Here is a 20,910-nt window from a genome sequence, read left to right as displayed (position 1 = left end):
TCCCCCTTTGAATTTTTCAGGGTTTTGTTTGTTTGTTTAATATATATTTGCTTATATTCTAGCACTTCTGTATTCATAATCTGCAACCCAGTTTGAAGATCTTTTTAAATTACCCTAATTAGAATTATAGCTTATTGCCCCAAAAAAGCTGATTTAATACAGAAATTTCATATTATCTAATTACTAAATTATCGCTTCTATTTTAAATTATACTCTCTCCTTAACTATTTCTTATATCTGAGGTTCACAAAAGAAAAACATCTATATTCAAAATGAAACTGAACTAGAAAAATAGAACTTAATTCACAAAGATAGGCAAGTTTTCAGGTACACATCTATGCAGTTTCAAAAATAAATCACTATTCAGTGAGATAAATTAACTCTGCTAGTTTATTTCTCTGGTTGATAATGCCTCTGTTTTTAAGACATTACAGCAACTACATTTCAGATGTTTAAAATGTTTAGTAATAATTTAAAAGAATTCATGTTTAACTAAATAACATTAACCAGTTGCCTAAGCACAGATATCTTAGTGCAAAATTGATAGTGACAATATTTATTGAATTACTGAGTTAGACAATATGGAATTTTTAAGCCCTGATATTAGTATCTACAACCTAGGAATTCTCCTCACTTCAGCCTGAGTGTGGAAACTGTTTCTGACTCTCGATGACATTTTGAAAATGACCAAGCATAAAGGAGACAGAGCCCACACCTCACAGAAGGAAAAGTCCTGAGCTTTTCAAAATATAAACTGCCAATGCAGTAGCACCACTACAGCAACCACTGAGAAAAGGGGATTCTGATAACAAAGCAACTATAGAACAAGCAATATTTCTAACCTCAAAATCAGACTCACAGATGCATGTATATAGTATACATCTCTATAAGGTCAAAGGTTAAAAGAGACATTAAAGTCAAACTCCAGCCTTCTCTTGGTGCAGGCTATGTGCCTACAATTCCCTTCTTATCCTTTAGAATCATTAAAAATAGGCCTTATCCTTCTTCCATGTGATGGTCCTTTGAATATCGGAAGAGAGAGCTAGCCATTGTTCCCTGATTCTTCTCTTCTCCAAAACAAACATCCCCAGTTTTTCTATCATTCCTCCCGTAACATGGTTTCTGGTTCTCTCATCATCCTTTTTTCTGTCCTCCAAATTCAGTTCAAATGTCTTTACAAAGATGTGGTCCTCAAAGTGTAACAAATGCCCACTGTCACCTGACCATCTATGGCCAGGACCACAACAGTCTACCACAATATTCATTCCCCTTCCTCTTCAGACACAGAATCCCAGTTTTATTCAGGTGAACAGTGTGTGCAGCTAAAAGGCTATATTTCCCAGACTTCAGCTAAGTATGGTCACCGGAGTAAGTCTTGATCAATGAGATGAAATGCAAGCAATAGGGTTACGTAGGACTTCTGGGAAGTGTCCTTTAAAGAGCGAAGGCATGCCCTTCTTTTTCCTCCTCCGCACCAAGCACGGAGCAGAAGTAGCTATGGCTACAGAACTATTTTGGACAATGAGGTGACCTTAAGGATGGAAGCCACCAGCAGAGGATGGTGGAGCAAGAAGATAGGTACCTAGGTCCCTGATGATACCATGGAAGTACCAAGCCAGCCTCCTATTGCTGGTTACGTTAGGGAGAAACAAAGCCAAACAAAATCCTCTCTGCAACAGCGATCCACAGTAGAGCATGCCTATCACCTCCCCTGGGGGACAGAGTTGCTTTACTACAACTCATGGAGTTCTTAAAAGAACTTTCCTCTAAACAAAGATTTCTTGAGCTCCTGCTTACACGTGGCTCTGTGCCAGACACAGGATACCAGAGGAAGCATGCATAACTCTTAGCATCAGTGGTCCTATTCTAGAGGAAGAGATAAAATACATACATAAATAATTGTAATTCATGGTGTGATGATAAGTGCTGTGAGAGAGGCTCAGATAACATTCAGTGGAGATCAAGAAAGGCCCTGTGGAGGAAGGTGCTTTTAAGCTACGATATGGGGGTCTGAGGGGAGGGTGTGCCTGGCAGAAGGAACAAACTGGAACTGGCAGGAAAGTGTAGGGCATGACCAAGAAGGAGGCACATTCTTCATCCTATGTCACGGACACATGCCTTCAAATGACCAAGACTGTGCTTGAAGCAGGTTTCCTTTTATGTGAAGTAAAAAATAAATTTGTAAGATCCTGGCACCCTCTGAAGCCACGGAGTGCCTCCATGGAGTCCGTTCAATTCACCACGCATTTATGGAGCACCAACTGTTTTGCTGTCAAATGAGAGTTTCTCCCAATCCATAATGCCACCCTATTTTTTTTTTAATGTCATCAAATATTTTCCATATTTTAAAAAATACTGGAAGGTGATGCTTTGCCAATATTCTCTGGAACTGGAAGAAATGTTTCCTGGAGGTGGATCCTGAGATTTGATTAACTGCAAGTGCACAAAGAAAATGTTTTTCTCCTTTTCCGCTTATACTTGTGAATTAAAGTTAAATATGCAAGATCCAGGGCTTCCCTGGTGGCGCAGTGGTTGAGAGTCCACCTGCCGATGCAGGGGACACGGGTTCGTGCCCCGGTCCGGGAAGATCCCACATGCTGTGGGGCGGCTGGGCCCATGAGCCATAGCCGCTGGGCCTGCGCGTCCGGAGCCTGTGCTCCGCAACGGGAGAGGCCACAACAGTGAGAGGCCCGCATACCAAAAAAAAAAAAAAAAAAATGCAAGATCCAGAGATAGTCCTCCACTCCGGCTCAGTTTGCACATTTGTAAAATGGGGACTAAATGCTATAATTCTGGTGACTATATCCCAGACACATAATAAGTTTCAACAAATGTCAGCCCTTATTACCAGTATTTATTCCTTCCTGCCTCTTTGTCCACTCTGTATCAACCAATATGGGCCCTTGGTTGACAGAAGAAATATTGGCATTTGGGACTGGACGATTCCTTGTAGTGTGGAACTGTCCTGTGTGTTGCAGCTGGTTTAACATCCTTGTCTGCCCTCTAAATGTTAGCAGTGGCAACCAGGGACTGTGACAGCCCCAAAAATGCCCCTACACATTTCCAGATACTCTGCAAGGAAGCTGTACCAACTAGGAATCAATGAACAAAACCAAGGAAAACATCACTTGCCATACCCAATATGCTAGAACTTTTTCAGATAAGGGGATTCAAGATAATACCATCAAGTATTTATGAATGTACATTGAAAACACATGTCTAATATTCCCATAAATAACACGTATGAACTTATAAAACAAATAATGGGGGCTTCCCTGGTGGCGCAGTGGTTGAGAGTCCGCCTGCCGATGCAGGGGACACGGGTTCGTGCCCCGGTTGGGGAAGATCCCACATGCCGCAGAGCGGCTGGGCCCGTGAGCCATGGCCACTGAGCCTGCGCGTCCGGAGCCTGTGCTCCGCAACGGGAGACGCCACAGCAGTGAGAGGCCCGCGTACCGCAAAAAAATAAAAAATAAAAAAAATAATGGGAATTATCAAAAACAGCAACAAATAAAAGCTTTTTCTGTATTCCACAATGACTCTTTCTCCCTCTGGTCACCTTCAGGTCCACAAGTTTAGTTCGACCCTTATCATCTGTCTCTCAGATAATTACAGTAATTCTCTAATTTAACTGGTTGATCTGCTTTGCCTCATGACGAAAGCATTATCTTCAAAAAAAAAAAAAAAATCTAAGTCTAACCATTGTGCTTCCCAGCTTACATTTTTTTCAAAGGCACCAAACTGCTTAGCTTGACACACAAAGTCCTCTAGTCTCACCAGAGTCGGCTCTCCCAGCTCCATCTCCTGCCAACACACCCTCCTCAAGACTCTGTTCAATAAATAAAATAAAATTCAAAAAATAAAAAAATAAAGTAGTGGACTGGTTAGCTTAGCATACGTATACATTTGATATAGGGAGTCAATTTCTGAACTACATCTAAATCCACACTGGGAAACAAAAATATTTCTTCAATTAGGATGGCTGCTCTTTTGATTAGAATTAAAAAAAAAAAAGACTGTTCAAGTAGCAAATCAGGCACTCTTCCCTGGCTCTTGGCCCCCTCAGGTCCACTTGACTTCACTCCCTTCCCTGTGCTCCCAAACCTCTATGACAACACCTCTCACCTTGTAGCACAACTGTTTGTGTACATGTCTTATTCATCTTTGTGTCTTCAGTTCTGGACCCAATAGGCTCTCAGTAAATGTGGAATAAATACGTCAATGTATTCACTGTAATTATGAACCAAATCTGGATTGACTGATAGCTTTTCACCTCTTAAACTTCTCACTGACTCTTTTCTATTTTTACGGAATAATAAGGAACTGTTATAACATTGACTATGATTTTTACGTGGTCTGATTAAAACTTCTCACAAAGCCAAGTGTTCATCTTTTAACGTACTCTTCCCTCTGGAGAGCTTTCTCCTTGACCAGAGGGCACACCTGAGCTCTACTTAGACCCATGCTTCTATCATTCTTGTTCTCAGAGTTACAGAGACATCACCAGTAAACTCTGCAGAGGACCAGGTTTACAGGAAGTAGGTACAGGACACACGAAATGGAAACACTGAGTCCATTGAGAAGTTTGAAATACTACGTAACGTGACATTTGGGGTCTGTGCTTTCAAGCCCTAAAGGTGAAAGTCCAAGTAAATGTTCTTGGGGGGTAGAAAGGTAAGATACAACGCCTGTCTTCTAATGCTTCCTTGTTTGACAGTTCCCCCTCCTAAAAAAAAAAAAAAAAAAAAAAAAAAAACCTGTATTTTTTCCTCAACAATTTCTATGGATAGAGAATGTGACAAGTGATTCCTTTATTTCAAAAGACACAGCATGGTGGCTGCTCTGCTGCATTGACCTAACCAAGAGCTGGTCAACTATGAATGATTTAGCACCAGGTTCCCTGTGGGGTTAAATGTTTACTGAAGGCTCACCAAGTGCCAGGACCTTGCATGCTCACAAGGTCCTTTAAATATTCCCAGGAACCTGTGGAGTAGAAATTACTAAGTAGTCCAGGAGACTGAAGCTCAGAGAGGTCAAATAGCCCAGAGGGGCACATCTGGAACGTGACAGAGCTAAATCTCCAAAACTCCAACACCACCAGGCAGCGCCCCAGACCAGAAAGGTTTGGCCACAGGTGAACTACATCCAGGGAAGACCCTTGAGATTGAGGAGCCTTGGGTAGGTGAAGAAGGGGGCAGAGGGCGTGGCCAGAGAGCTTCCATAATAGTAGGAAGACCCCAAAATTTTGCTTAGCAGTCAGAGATGTAAATTTACATCACTGGTTTCAGCTCATTCCCACAACTGAGGCTGCCTTCTATACCTTCAAGAAAACTGTAGGAATTTTCTCTTTATAAAATGGAGTGATCTTAGCATTGAATTTTTGCAAATATGTAAATATATTGTAGCTCCTCAAAAGTTATTCAAGATGCCAAATATTCCTTCTAGAAGGAATCCTAAATAACCCTATAGCATCTGTCTCACAATGCAAATCCCCTGAGTGTTCGATGCCTTTCAGAAAATGCAATGGCATATTTGAGGGCATGGGGGACAGGTGGGTAATGTTCCAGCTCACATGTTTCATTGGAGACCAAGACATAATCATGTAAGCAGGGAAGGGAATTTTCAATTATAAAGATTCTAAAAAGTAAGAACATTCTAGTTGTATATTTGCATGGCATTTTAAACCTGCAATCAAGCTTTACTGACTAATGCAATCACTATATCCCAACATTTTGATAAATTCCTTCTAAATAGAACACCTAATTATCCATTAAAATTTATTTCTAGCTCAAAGCCGAATTGTCTCATGTTATTATATCCCTCATTCACTTTTCACTTAGAAAAAAGAAAGGAAATAAAACATTAAAAACTTCATAGTAAAAAGCTTATCCTGGAGTGAGTTTCATCATTACTTGCTACCTCCATTCTCCCTTAATGTTGCTATGTACATACTTCTTAAGTTTCATTCCCCTAAATCTTTTAAAATGTGCTGAGATGAAGGAGCAAAAGTGTCCTTTAGCCTGACTTTTCCTTAAAACCACATATTAAAAGGTACTCTGGTGTGTTCCTCTCGAACTATAACCAGCTAGTTCTCATTTGTCAGGTTGGCAGGAAGGGAATGAGATGAGGAGAAAAATCTCTAATTTGTCATCAATAAAATAAATCAGGAAATAAAGCCTTTAATCTTAAGAATATAATTTACTGATTTAGTCATTTATTTACAAAATTGATGGAAATTGTTAACAAGGAGTTAATTAATTTAAGTCACCTGATTACCACAGTTAATTAACCACACTGACTTAATCTTCTTTGAAAACATCAACTAATCATTTCCCAGGTGTCAAGGGGTAAATCGTTAAATAAAAAATAAACCTCTGTCCTCCTCTTCAAGGGAGATTTCTTGCCTGTGTTTTCTTTGCAGATTCCAATCTAGCAACAAGCCAAGTTTAGGCAATTTTTTTCCTATATGGCTATACTGAAAGAGCTTCCATCTTTCCAGTTTTTTCCTCCATACAATAAGGGGAAACCAGCCTTGCAAACTTACCATTCACCCATGTCATTTTGAATTACTTCAGAAATGAGCTAGAAACACTTCCTGAATTAAAATGAACAAATGAAAGGCAGAAATTGAGGCTTTCATGTGGGAAAGTGAGTTTTCAGAAAAAGAACTTAGAAACTTTATTTGGAGGGTGTGACTACAAAGGAATAGCATAAGGGAATCGAGGGAGTGGGGGGTTATTAAACTGTTCTAATCCCAATTGCGGTGCTGGTTACATGAATATATACATGTATGAAAATTTATAGAACTATACATTTTAGTCTACGTTAAATTTTTTTTTTTCTTTTTTTTTTTTGCGGTACACGGGCCTCTCTCTCACTGTTGTGGCCTCTCCCGTTGCGGAGCACAGGCTCCGGACGTGCAGGCTCAGCGGCCATGGCTCACAGGCCCAGCCGCTCCGCCGCATGTGGGATCTTCCCAGACCAGGGCACGAACCCGTGTCCCCTGCATCGGCAGGCGGGCTCTCAACCACTGCGCCACCAGGGAAGCCCTACGTTAATTTTTTAAATAATAAAATAAAGCACTTCATTAAGGCTAATATTCAAGCCCACCCGTATGAAAGCTGTAAAATCTTATTCCCTTTTACACAGATAGAAAAATTAAGGCCAATTACTTGCCCCCCACCTCGAAAAAAGTGGAGGAGGTAGGGAGACTAAGGAAACCAGCCCTGTTAGAGAAAATCAGAAAGAATCCATCCTATGTGTCTCGTGTCAGTCCACTTCTCAATTAGTATATCCACTGCTTCTTGGCAAGAAAATAGAACCAGTTGTCTTTGATCTACCAATGCAACCCCAGCGCAAGAAGGCCCTGAAGGGAACCAAAGCCCCAGGTCACAGTGACAAACCACGCTTGGACCTCCTAGAGAAAAAGAGGGCTAAAGGGCCTCAATCCAATACCGTTCCTCTTCCCTTCACTTTCTCATTCCTTCAATCAAAGCAAAATGCTTGAAAAATAAATCTGGATTACAGTGGGATTTTGTTGCACATATTCACAATCAGCAACAACTATTAAAGATCTCTTTGATTTCCCTGACAGGGAAGTGAAAGTGTTCAATACACTATGCATCCTTCTTAGCTCAAGTCCCATGTTCTCTCCTGTCTGCCCTGCTGGGTTTAATTATTTACAGCAAGAAGCATCTAATTTTTGCTGTCTCCGAGTTAGTACATTCAATTTTTAAACCATGCATTTTGTTTTTCACTAGAATCTTAGCTTCCAGTGATTACTTAGCAAATTCTTTCAACACCTCGCTGCACCAAATATTAGGGGAGAAGTAAATTTTTATGCCAGAAGTGAACTGGAAAAATAATTCAAAGTGGTGGTACATAAAAATTAACCATTTAGCAACAGATTTGGGAAATGTGTGGATTTCACTTTATTCATTTGCAAACTGTTTTTTTTATTGCATACTAACTAAGGAAGAACACTGGATTTCCTATCAATAGTCATCATTATGGTCTAGAAAAATTATAACTTCCATTTACACTAAATCCAAAAGCTTCCTCTCAACCTTACCTGATGCCGATGAATCCCGAAGGAATGATTGATAGAGTGCTGCAACTTTGTTGCTTTTAGGATCAACCTTTCCTTTTGTTCTAACAATTGTATTTCAGCTAAGCTAATTAGAGGAAGGAGAGCCTTACTAGAAAGTAAGAAGTGCTATCTTTGATATCCTTTTGACAGATTCACAGCAGAAGCTCCCCATAATGTCACCCTAAGGGAAAAGCACAAGCAATAATATCTTTTTTCCCCAGAAAAGCTGATTTAGGCAAAATAATTAGGAGATGAGGTTGGCTCCCTTTCAGGACTCACCTTCTGGTGCCTTCTTCCCTTCTTTCGCACCACCACCGCAACAAACCATCAGCTTTGCGTCTCATTCTTTCTGAACCTCACGCTGACAAATGTTTACTGTGCGTTATTATCTCAACGAACTACTTTACCAGACGGGGTAAACATGTCTCACTTTAACCAGAGTTTCGGGGGGAAGAGTGTCTTACTCTAAAGAACTGGCTCTAATGGTGACAGAGCAGACATCTTTGGCCAGAGTGAGAGATGCTTTGGAGCCAAGAGATGTTTCAGCACTTCCAGCCCTTCCCGCCCTTCCGGCCCACAGGCAAACGCCTTCCCCATCTCTACACGATTAAACTTCTCAGCTGTAAAGAGTCTCAGTTCTCATTTGGTTGTTCATTACTTTCTTCTAGGACTTTGAATAAGAGAACTTAGTAGGAATTTTTCCATCAGGATTAAGCAACAGCAGACTTTAAAAATCTGTACATCACCGCCATCCCAAAGAGGAAGTTAGAATAGAACTCTCTGATTGGGGAAGGGTCTTCTGAATTAAAAGATGTGTAACTATAGAGAAGAGGACATTCCTAGATAAAGGAATGGTAGTATAGGAGAAAGTCAGCAAGCAGGAATCAGCCAGTACCAAAAGAGTATAGAGGGAAAACTAGGTTAAAATGGAAATGTACTCTTCAAGAGCAAGCTGTTTTGGATAGGCCCATGTGGCAGGAATCTCTCTGTCCTCTGTTGTACCCAGTTACACATGCCAAAGCATGATATAGTCTCCATTGACATGTAATGAATGAACGAATGAATGACTGCCAAAAGTAGCACAAAAATGTCCAAGAGTTGAGTTGCAAAGGTACCAGCTTCTGAAATGAGGTCACCTGATCATAATATGAGCCATTAAATGAGGGTTTGTTTGATTGATACAGAGGCGCTATCTTGCACTTGCTCCTACTTACCCACAGTGATAACACATAAGATTAAGGACTCTGGGTTCAAATCTTGGTTCCACCACTTAATAACTAGATGGCTGTGGGCAAATGACCTCACCTGTCTTTGCCTTGCTCCTTTATCCATAAAGTTCAAACTGTTAATAAAGAAGTGGGTAAAGTTACGCCTGTAAAACACTTAGGACTGTATCAGGCACATAGAAAGCACTCAAATTTTTTAGCAGTAGTTATGTCAGGTCATTCTCCCAACTTCTTCACCCATACATGCATGTCACTGAGTCACTCCTCTGCCTCTCACCTATTTGGTCACGGTTGCATTATGAAGTTATCAAAAGAATGGGGTCTAGGGACTTCCCTGGTGGTCCAGTGGTTAAGAATCCACCTTCCATTGTAGGGGACATGGGTTCGATCCCTGGTCAGGGAACTAAGATCCCACATGTTGTGGGGCAACTAAGCCCGCATGCCACAACTAGAGAGCCCATGTGCTGTAACAAAAGATCCCACATGCTGCAACTAAGACCCGACACAGCCAAATTAAAAAACAAAACAAAAAAAAAAGAATGGGGTCTAAAGTGAGAAAGATTGTGCCTACGGACAAGCAGCCACAGGCATTTTTCAGCAGTCTGGCCCTCTTCAGTTGGGCCCATTTTTGGTTCATTCATCAGGAACAAGACCCATGAATGTCCTGACTTGACATGTGATGTTCTTTCCTCCATAGTCTACGCCGCCTCCCCAAGTTGAGAAGCCACTCCCCTCTTCAAAGAGGGCCTTTTGTCTGATCAAGGCTGTTTTCACTGTGCCACGGTCTCAGACAGATTTCTTTTGTGTTCTGTTTAAACACAGAATGACAGTCCACTAACATAAAGTCTAAAAACTTTGGCTTATCTTTTTGTAGAAGCAACTGTATCAAATCTGTCCCTAAAATAGCCCCATTCCGTATGTACAGGGGATCCTCACAGGGTAACCAAGTGTCTGGGGTAGAAGTGAAAAAGGCTGATGCAGAATCCGCTACTATCAAATGCACTGGGATTCATCAGTAGTTGGGGGGCAGTGAGGCGGAGGAAGGGGGAGAGTCAAATGGAGAGAAACAGCGTTGCTAAGCCACTTGTTTCGATAGAGACAGCAATTTTCTTTTTTCCCCATCAGGACCTTGATGAGGCCTCCAGAAGCCCGGCAGAATTAAGGGCTGGCAATACCAAGGACGTGGTGATGAGTTTAGGCTGCCCTTCTTGGTTTTAGCACTCACGGTGACATCTATCCATCATTCATTCAACTTATATGTATTCAACTTATATGTATGTATTCAACTTATATGTATTTAGTTAGCCCTATTATGGACACTAGGGATAAGTCAATGAATAAGACAGAAAAATGCCTGCCCTCTTGGAATTCATATCTTAGGGAAGAGACAACAAAGTAAATTTAAAAAAACAAATAAATTATGTCCATCATGTCAGAGGGTGTTAAGTGCAATGAAGAAAGTAAGAGAAAAAAATCAGAGAAGGTGACACTGAGAAAGTGACATATAAGCAGTGACCTATCGAAGGTGAGGGACAAGTCATACACAGTCTGAGGCAAGAATGTTCAGGAAGAGAGAAAGCCAGTATTTAGGCCTTAAGGTGCTCACTGCGTTGGGGAAAAAGCAAGAATTACTAATTACTAATTAGTAATTACTAATTACTAATTACTAATATGGGGAAATCTATGGAGAAAGCAGGTTTGGGGCATTAGTGGAGATCAGGAGTTCAGTTTTTGGACATAAGTCTGAAATGACTATTGCACAACCAGGTGGATATATCAAATAAGCAGTTGGACATATAGGACTAGAGTTTAGGGTAGGGTCTGGATTACACTCATAAATTTGTAAGTTGTCTGCATACAGATGGTATTTAAAGAGACAGGATGAGGCAACCAAAGTAATGTAGATAGAGATGAAAAGTAATCAGGAAGGTGGATGAGAACAAGCATGAGAAACCAAGGAGAGGCCAGCAAGGAAGGAAGGAAACTAGGAGAATGTGGTTTCATGGAGGAAGGCAGGACACACTGTGTGCAACGTTGCTAATCAGCTAAACAAGATGAGAGCTGAGAATGGATCTTTGGATTTAACAACATGGAGGTCATCGGTGACCTTGGCCAAAGACATACCTGTGGGGGGGGGGGGGGCGCGGAAAAAACTTGAATGGCATGGATTTGAGAACAACTGACGCGAAACTACAGTGGATAAAGACAAATCTGCCTGGTGGTCCCAGTGGTTGGGACTCTGTGCTCTCACTGCCAAGGGTCTGGGCTCAGTCCCTGGTTGGGGAGCTGGGATTTGCAAGCTGTGTGGCACAGCCAAAAAAAAAAAAAAAAAAGACAAATCTGCAAAGGGATTTTTGCCAAGAAACAGAGAAAATAGGTGATAGCAAGAAGGAATGTGTGGAAAAGAAGATTTCATGAAAGGAGACAAATGGTGAGAGGTGAGAGAGAATGTGATCTAGAACATGAATGAACTGGTTGCACTACAGAGCATGGAAAGTTCATCCAGAGTAACAGGAGGAAAGACAAAATACACAGGCTGAAGCTCAAGTGATGATGGCTGAGCTACGGGAGTTTGTGGAGTTCTGTTGATTGCGTCTATTTTCACGTTTATAAGAAGCAACGTTGTCTGAGCAGGTGGTGTTGGATGGAGGTTTGAGAAAAGAGGACCAGACTGCTGAGGGTGGAGGCAAGGAAGTGATGCTAACGATGGGCCATAAAATACAAGCTGAGGAAGTGAATAACTGAGGAATTTGAAGGGCAGTGAAGAGGTGGCAGGAGCAATGGACTATAAGTACCAGTGGGATCAACAAAGAGTTGGGCTTAGGATATAAAGTGAATGAGCTACAAGGTTTTCCAATACTCCCATACCAAACATAGACGGCTGCTTTAGATTCCAATGAGTTCTGCCCGGGATTCTCTTGAGATGAATCCCTGACTTGGGTGGAAAAGGGTAAGAAGACCTCCAACAGTAGTTGGAAGTAGTAGCTCAAAGAATCTCAGGTTCTTAGAGTGGGAGGAAGGGCATCAAGGGTGTCCAGGGAAAGAACAAAGAATCTAATTAAGACACAAATAGTAGCTACAGGGAGGGACTGTCATGTTGGCCAGGAAAGGAGACCGCCAGGAATGGGGGCGGTACTTCATATCACCCTCAGATATAAAAGAGAAGTTTTCCTCCTTACTCTAACTACCTTTTAACATCCCCACCCAAAAGAAAGAACAGATTTAACAGAGTATATACTTCACTGCTACTGGAAGGAATTTGCCATGGCAAATTAGTTTCAGTTTACAAAACTAAAATCAGACAGGTTACCCAGATCAGTTTTTCCCAAACTGTCTGACTCTCAGAATTACTCAACAAAACAGATTCCATACTTCTAATTTAGTAAGTGTGGGTTTTGGCCTAAGAATCTACATACCATTTAAAACTCCCCATGTGATTTTGATGATACGCCAAATGTAGGAAGCTAGGTGATTTCCATCTAGGGACCCTAGAGATTATAGCATTCTATAAATCATGATGAAATAACGCTTTTGAGAACATAGCTGAAATCTTCTCAAAGTTGAATTGTTCTTAGATAGGATCAAGAAAACATGTAGCCCCATTTGTCCTGGCAGCTATAATATAACAATATGGGAAGCCAGGCTGAAAACAAAGCTGAAACCTAGAGGGGAGTAGAGTCAATAAAAATACAAAGAGAGAGAACTGGAGCCATGACTGCACCTCACCTGAACCCCGCTATGACTCAGAAGTTTTTACTTACATGAGCCAATAAATACCCTTAATTGTTTAAGCCAATTTGAGGTGGGTTTTCTGTTTCTTGCAACAAAAAGTATCCTCCACACCCTTCCCACATCAAAATCAAACCTGTGTGGAAGTACACACTAGCATTTTCTCCTCCCCTTTAGTGAGATTAAAAGGTAGGTAAGATTGACATATGAAAAAGATTTCTATCCTTAAATTCAATTTTATTTGAGGATTTCCCTATTGAAATAATGAATTTTGATTTTTCAGCCTTTACTGAGAAAAACTTCTCCTTGTTAATGAGATTAAAAACCAAAGAACTGGACCCAAGGTGACAAGCAAATCTCTGACACTATAAGACAGGATGTTTTTATATGAGAATCCAAGAAAGTCTAGCATAACAGAATTGTAGCTGCGGTCTTCTTCCCCTTTATTGGGTTTCCTCAACACCCGCTGGACACTCAAAAGTAGGTATGCTATTACTTAATGTGAATCAGTGAGTAAAGCCTTATTTTAAAAGTTACTAAGAATCTGCATGAGGCTGATGGTACATAAACTTAAAGGAGAGCTCTGGTATTGCTTCCAAACTTGGGATCTCAAGATCTGGACGATAAACAAGCCATTGTATCCATGGTAACAGTGGCTTAACTTTTCAATGCACAGAATGGTAATTACATTTCCTGCTTTCATTCATTTCTCACTGTTTCCAATAACCTTGGGGGTTAGGCATGATCTGAGGGCTAATGACCAAAAGCATAGAGATTTTAACATGAAACTTCACATTGTCTAATCTGTCATTTTCTTGAAGAGACTTATATTTCCAGGAAACTGATGTTTCCAGTTTCTTGGTACATGATATTAGAAATAAGACTTAAAGACCAGCAAAATAACCATCGGCATAGAGTGCAAATGTTTGGCATTTCTGAATTAATCCGGTGAAGTATGAAAGACAACTATTCTACCATTTATAGAAGAAGACCCTAGGGTATATGCTAAGGACTCTTAGATTTTGCACCAAGGTGCATTTTGTCTCCATAGAAGCATCTTAATATGTCTCCAAACCCTTCTTCTCTCTTCTTTCTCTCTACCTCTTTCTCACAGCCAAGGTCTAGTGCCTGGAAAAGGGACAACATCTTGGGAATAAAAACAAATGAAGTAAGTTGGAAAAGGAGCAAGGACCTAGGACTCACTGAAAAATGAAATCCTACAATGGACTCAAGAGCTCCTTGCTTTGATCTCTCAGCTCATTTTATAGAACATTCCTGTCCATCACAAAGTTCTGCTCCAAATAAGAATCCTTTAGGCTACAAGCAAATCTTCTAGTTGCAACATGACCACACGAACACAGCACCATGTCTTTTGCCTTAAATGTTTCCAATACTTTTCCCCCTTCAATTATTGAGTTACCCCAGGACTGCCTGCTCTTGAGAAATTTCTACAGCCTTTTCAAGTCTGTCTTCATACATAACGTGGAAAAATGGTTTTATCTGATAAGGTGTTCTAGACGCATGTTGTTTTTGCAGCCCTACATCTGTTCACAATTCTCCTGGGAGCCTTACCCAATTTTCCCTCTGGGGTCTAGCCTTAGTCTATGACTTCAGGGACCAAGCATGTGACTCAAGTCTAAGCTATAGGCACACTTCACATCCCTGGATACAGCGATTGGTTCTCCGATAAGCTTATGACCTAAGCAGAGCCCCTGAAATGCAACTGAGACTTTTGCAGAGAACAATTAAGACAGAAACTCTTGCTCTTTCCCATTGGACATGACATGAAAGGATGTGGCTCCAGAAGCCATTAACAGCCATCTTATAACACCAGAGAAGAACACGCTAGAGAACAGAGTCATCTCAGGGCCAGAAGATAGAAAGAGAATCCAGATCAGCATGACATATGCTGAGCCCCCATTTGTACTAGGTTGAACCAAGTGAAGTTGCCATATTTGACTATTTCTGACCTAGAAAAACAGCAAAATCCCATATGGTTCAGCCTAACGGCTCTACCTTTTCAATTCCATATTTCAATAAACTTCCCTTTTGGCTTCAAGCAGTTTAACTTAGGTTTCTGTCATTCACAAACATGAGAATTTAGACTACTATGTAAAGTTGTTGTAGTCACTAAAGCACTATGTCAAACATGCCCAGGAATATCACTCAAAGGATCGGTTGTATTAAAAAACTAAAAATAAAAAAAGGATACCAAGATACAATATCTTCTCCTCAAGTTTGGAAAAAGTTAGATCCTTGAAGAAGGCAGTAATGATGGATAGAAGAATATATGAGACCTCACAGTGTAAAGAACACTTCACACGCACCTCAGTTAATTGGCATAGCCACCCTATCAGGTAGACATATGCCTGTTTTACAGATAAAACCAAGCCAGAGCAGTTGAGTACACTGTAATGAATTTCCCAGATAGCAAACGGCAGGGGCAAGTTTCAAACCCAGATCCCCTAACCCCAAAATCTCACACTCTTCCTACTTTGTCTCACAATGCTAAGACTGTCAAGAAATCAATTAGGAAACATTTGCACAGACCCCTATAGAAACATGGGGAGCATCAAAGAAATGTCTCTGACATTTCAAAACATCTACCAACCTGATCATTCTAAAGAAGCAGCCCAAAACACGGAGGCTGGAACATGTCAAATCTTTCTAATATTGGTGAGATCATAGCCAGAGTTATGAGGAACTAGAGAATGACGATCTCAGAATCTTAAAGGCAAAGTTGCAGACCATTTTAATTGTGAAACCTAGATTCCTCTTTTCAGTTCTCATCCTCCTTAACCTTTCTGCAGTGTTGATACTGCTGACTCACTAGCACACTGTGGATACTTATTAATAAATGTTTGTGGAATGCCACAGTGGTGACAATTTTTTTTAATTCCTCAAGATCACAAAGTTAATAGAATATGATATAACTATTTGAGTTATACCAACTCTTTTCAATTCAACAAACTGCTGTAAGCACCTCAACTTTCTACATACCTTGTTCTAGCTACTAGGACTTAGCAGAAACCCCAAAGACAACATTGCAATGTGCTTCTAGTCACATGGGAAATACATTTAAGTTCTTGATATCATTATTTTAAAATGATTTCTTTAACTTTTAATTTACATTTTTTGAAACCTGTCAGTGTTCTTAGAGCACATGACTAAAGAACATGGACAGTGATTAACCATGACCGAATAATTACCTTGAATAAGACTAAAAATCTAGTCATGTAGCAGCCTTCACTACAAAACCCAGAGACCTTCAGGAATATGCTCTGATGGCCCAAGGTTTTGAAAAATGGATCCAGAGGCAGAGACTTTGGGAGTTGGGGTGCTGACATGGCATAAGTTCTGGACCAAGCTAAAAACACATGGTTATCATAAGATTCAGCTTAGGCCTGAGACAGGTGACCCAGCCAACTGAAGATTCGCCAAGATCAAATCTCTTCATCATACTTTGCCTCATCTGATAAGTCAGGATCAACAAAAAAGGAATCTAGAAATTTCCTCAACCTGGGGACATTTAGAGGACATGTCTCTAAAAAAGGTCCTGTAGAATGAGGAGAGGAGACTCAGGTTCAGATCCTGGCTCTATCACAGGTCATATGCCCTTAGGCAAGGCACTTAATCCCCACCCTTTCACTCCCTTTCAGTCTCCCTCCAGGGTTTAGTTACTTATCTATAAAATAATGCAAGAAGACCAGTTGATATCTAAGGTTATTAAAGTTTCTATTCAAACAGGACAAGCACACTGTTGAAGGGAGTTTAAGCAGAAGCCCCAAAGACTGGCAAGGAAGAACTTCAATTAGAGAAAGAGAAGCCAACTGCTGTGAAATAAAAGCAGAAGCAGGTATCAGAGATGTGATGGAACCAAAATGTTGCCTGTTTGTTGTTGGCCACACAATCCTTTTAACCATATAAACTGCACCCAAAGATGTAATTGTCATAAAAGCTGATACTAGTAAGGGCACAACCAAACTTCTGTTGGATGAAAGAATATCATTGTCCTGAGAATCAATACCATTTTCTCAAAAAACTTCAAATCACATCCTGGAATCTGGGAATTCCTCAAAGAAATGTTAAATGGAAAATGCTTAAAGACTTTCCTATGTGCATTTGGAAATTAGAAATATGAGTAGTAAGCAAAAAAAAAAGTAACATTTATTGTTGATCAAAATAATAAAAAGAGCTGCTAGTTTATTTATGAAAACTGTCTACCATGCCTTACACCACACTAAGCACATTTATCTCTTTATGTTCGTAAAATGTCATGGAATAGATTCTCTCATCAGCATACCAATTTTACAGATAAGCAATCTGAGCCATGCAAAGTTAAATGACTTCCCCAAGGTCACACAGCTAGAAAGTAGTGAAGCCATTGATGGAGTTCAGGCCCTCCCACATTTTTTTTTTCTTAAACAGCATTATACAAAATAGAGGACAATGCAAATAATTTTTAGCTACAGATACGTGATATTTTTTGAAAGACTAACTATGACACTCTTTCCAACTTCTAATGATACAAAGTTTGCAGTAAGATCTTACCTGAAATATTTTATGCTAAAATAAGGGCATTTACACTGTCATCATACTTTACTTCATCTAAATCAAAAATCAATACAACAGGAATCTAGAAATCTTCTTAAACACCCAGGCTGAGGACATTCAGGGGACATGTATGTAAAAATGATCAAGGAGGACTGGGAGTGAGGATAGTAGGATTCAGGTGATAGAAACCAGAAAAGAGTTTCTGAAAATATCTAGTTATGAGCAGTAAGCAGATTTTACATTATGTGGCAAAAACTTGCAAAATGCCCCTCAGTTTCCTTAGTAACTTCACATGCGGACAGTAACTTAGGGGGCATGACATTTTTGGTACAAAAGAGATAGAGAGCCACATACAGTAGGAGTTAAATTATAGCCTCTGGAGTCAGAATCTCTTGGATTTGCCTCACAGCTCTGTGATTTCCTAGCAGCATGACCTTGGGCAAGTTAATTGCTCTATGCCTCCATTTCCCATCTGTAAAACTGAAATAGTAAGAGTACTTACTTCAAAGTGGTATGGTAAAGATTAAATGTCAAGAAGTGTAAAATATTTAGAACAGGGCCTGCCACATATATAAGTATATGATATGTTACTATTACTATACATATTATTATTATGTTATTATTATTATAGAATGAAAGATGGATGGGTCTAAACTACCAAGAAGAGTAAGTACAGGTTATTTGGTGACTAAACCATCACTCCAGGGAAGAGAACATCTGTTTTGGTTGTATGCGGACAACCCAGATGTATCCCAGTTGAATCCGGACAACATTTCCTTTTGCCAGGCACTGACAGGAACATACAGTAAATCCTATGGCTATATTTAGGACACGAGATATATATAACCCTAAGCACTGCAGTAAACCCTCCACAATAATAATAAATCCTCTTTCTGTGTTACCAACAGTGAGAAAAGGTGTTCAAAGTTAGAATTATTGACGTTCTCCCCCTGCCTCCCCTCCTTTTCCAAAGATTTTTACACAACCAGTGGGATTTGTTGGCGTTTCCAAACTTCTTCCCAGGAAGTCTGCAATGGGTACTGCTAGGAGTTGCTGTATAATTACTTAGTTGATTCCTTCTAAGGAGCTTACGCTAAGAATTGAGGAAAGAAAGCAAATTAACCATTTGAATACATGCCACGGCCCATCCACAAGCCCTCCCCTCTCTCCGTCATCAATGGGGGCTTCTGCAGTCCCCACCCGTCAATCCCAATATGTGATCCAGGGAAATCAATTTATTGCTTTGGCTAATCCTACAACAATAGGGGTTTCATTTTCATTGTAGGGCAATTAAGTTGTCGGAGCAGGAGGGGAAGGGGGGGGTCTCCCATTCCCCACAGACAGATTAGTCCCCGTGGAGGCAGCAGAGTTCGCTCTGTCTGTCTGGCGGTCGGTCACACGCAGCTCTTGGCTGCTACCTAGCAACGCAAAGCCAGGGAGAGAGCTCGCTGCTTCCCCTGCCTCCTCGCCCTTCCCATTCATCCCTAGCTTCCTCTCTCTCTCCCTCTCTCCCTCTCTCTCTCCCTCTCCCTCTCTCTCCCCGCTCTCTCTTTCCCCTCCTTCTCTCCCTTTTACTCTCTACTTGCTTGTCTTCTCTCCTTTTCATCTATTTTTATTCTCTCCACTACTTGCTCCTCCTCTTTCCCTCGCCTGTTTCTGTAAAAAAACGAAAACTCCCCGACGACTTGAGAGAAGTTTACAGCTCTTCATAGCAGAAACTTTCTCCATTCGAGCCCTCAAAACTCTGGCCGCGCAGACGGGCCCATTCATCAACACAAAAGCCCCCCCCTCCCGGGTGGAAAGGGAAACCCTTCAAGAAAACGCTGCAGCACATCAGCCGCTCTCTCGACCAATCCCACCTCCCGGCCTTATCTTGGCTCGTAAATGATCTTTATCGAAATACGGTCTCTTGGGGGTCACGGCGAGACCAAGTTTCGCTGCTGAAGAGAGGCGGGGTGCTCGAGCCCGCAGCCTGGGCGCGCGAAGGGACTCGCGGGCCGGGCGCTGCAGGTGGAAAACTGCGCACCGAGCAGCGCCAAGGACCGCTCGGCCCCGGAGAGAGTAAACCAGCGGGGGGAGCAGGCTGCGGACTCGCGGGGAGAACCGCAAAGTGCCTTCCAGAAGGGTTGGGACAAACCCCGATGGGAACAAAGGCGGGGTCCCCGTGGGGTGCGCTGTCACCGAAACCGGAGGGGCTGCTTTCTCAAGTTTGCGACAGCTCACTTCCCGGGCGGGCGAAAGAGGGGCGCTCCCGCTCTGCCAGCGCTGGGCAACCTGAGCGCCCCAGGGGGAGCCGCCGCGCCGCCGCCCGCTCCTGGCCTCTGCCGGCCGCGGTCCCCTCCGCCTGTCCGCGGACCCGACCCTGCCCCAGGCGGGGAAGTCCGGCGCTCCGCGCGGAACTCCGGCCGGTGAGCTCTTACCTCGGCCCCTGGCCGGCGCCAGGCAGGCGGCGAAAGCCAGCAGCAGCGTGCACGCCGCCGACGCCCTACGCTCCATCCCCGCGACGGTCCGGGTCCCCGGCCTCGCCGTTCCTTCCCCGGGAGGTGGGCGCGCGTCGCACTCAGCACTGCAGCGCCTCCACTGGAGAGCGCTCCTTCAGGCCCGCACCTCGGCGGGCTCCCAGTGGCAGAAAGCCGGGCCCCGCGCCCGAGGCATCCCGTTTTCTACCCGCGCCAGTCCCCACCCTCCAGACAGTGCATAAAGCCCTTTAGACCCGCCCGCCCCGGAACTAGCATGCGGGAATCCCGCGGGGCAGGCCCCCTGCCGCCCGGCCCGCCCCCTGCACTTTGCAGCTCCGAGAGGAGCGGGGACCCGAACACACGCGTGCACACTCACGCATGCACTCCTACAGAAATAGCCTCGCGCACACAGAGGCACATACTCCTCACACGCAGTCTCATACGCTCCCTCGCGCGCACACACGCACACGTGCACTTACACTTCCCAGGTACACGCGGTCATTCATACGCGCACACACGCCCCTAACAGTCACACACTCACATTGACACACTCACACGCGGGCAGGATTGGCCTCCGCACTGAAGTCCGCTAGGCGGTCCACGCGGATATCTGCCACCTATACAGTTTTTGAAAAGGGGGGGGGGGAATAAGAGAAGGAAGAGAAGGGAAGGGGAAAGAGAAGTAAAGAGGCTGTTGGAGAGGTTTGAGACCATTCTCTAGTCTGCAATCCTCAGGCTCCCTCGGACACTTCGGTTTCCCCCTTAGGGCGCTGAGATGGGGTTTTTACAAGTTATGGGGGGAGTTGGATCAATATTGGGGGCAGAGGGGCGCCTCGGATCCTTGTTTAGTTTT

The 20,910-nt window shown here is 42.5% G+C and overlaps 1 protein-coding gene across 1 annotated transcript in view; it reads right to left on the bottom strand.

Annotated features, from left to right (window-relative positions):
- LRP2 (LDL receptor related protein 2) overlaps positions 1–20,098 on the bottom strand; it is a 196,332-nt gene extending 176,234 nt beyond the window's left edge. Inside the window, exon 1 of the mRNA XM_060016628.1 lies at positions 20,019–20,098. Coding sequence (XP_059872611.1) covers positions 20,019–20,094 — 76 coding nt within the window. The 5' untranslated portion in view covers positions 20,095–20,098. The remainder of the gene's footprint in view (positions 1–20,018) is intronic.
- Between the last annotated feature and the right edge of the window lie 812 nt (positions 20,099–20,910).

This window comes from Delphinus delphis, chromosome 7 (assembly GCF_949987515.2).
Source record: "Delphinus delphis chromosome 7, mDelDel1.2, whole genome shotgun sequence".
Lineage (NCBI taxonomy): Eukaryota > Metazoa > Chordata > Mammalia > Artiodactyla > Delphinidae > Delphinus > Delphinus delphis.
Note: the sequence above shows the minus strand (reverse complement) of the source record. Positions and strands in the feature narration are given on the sequence as shown.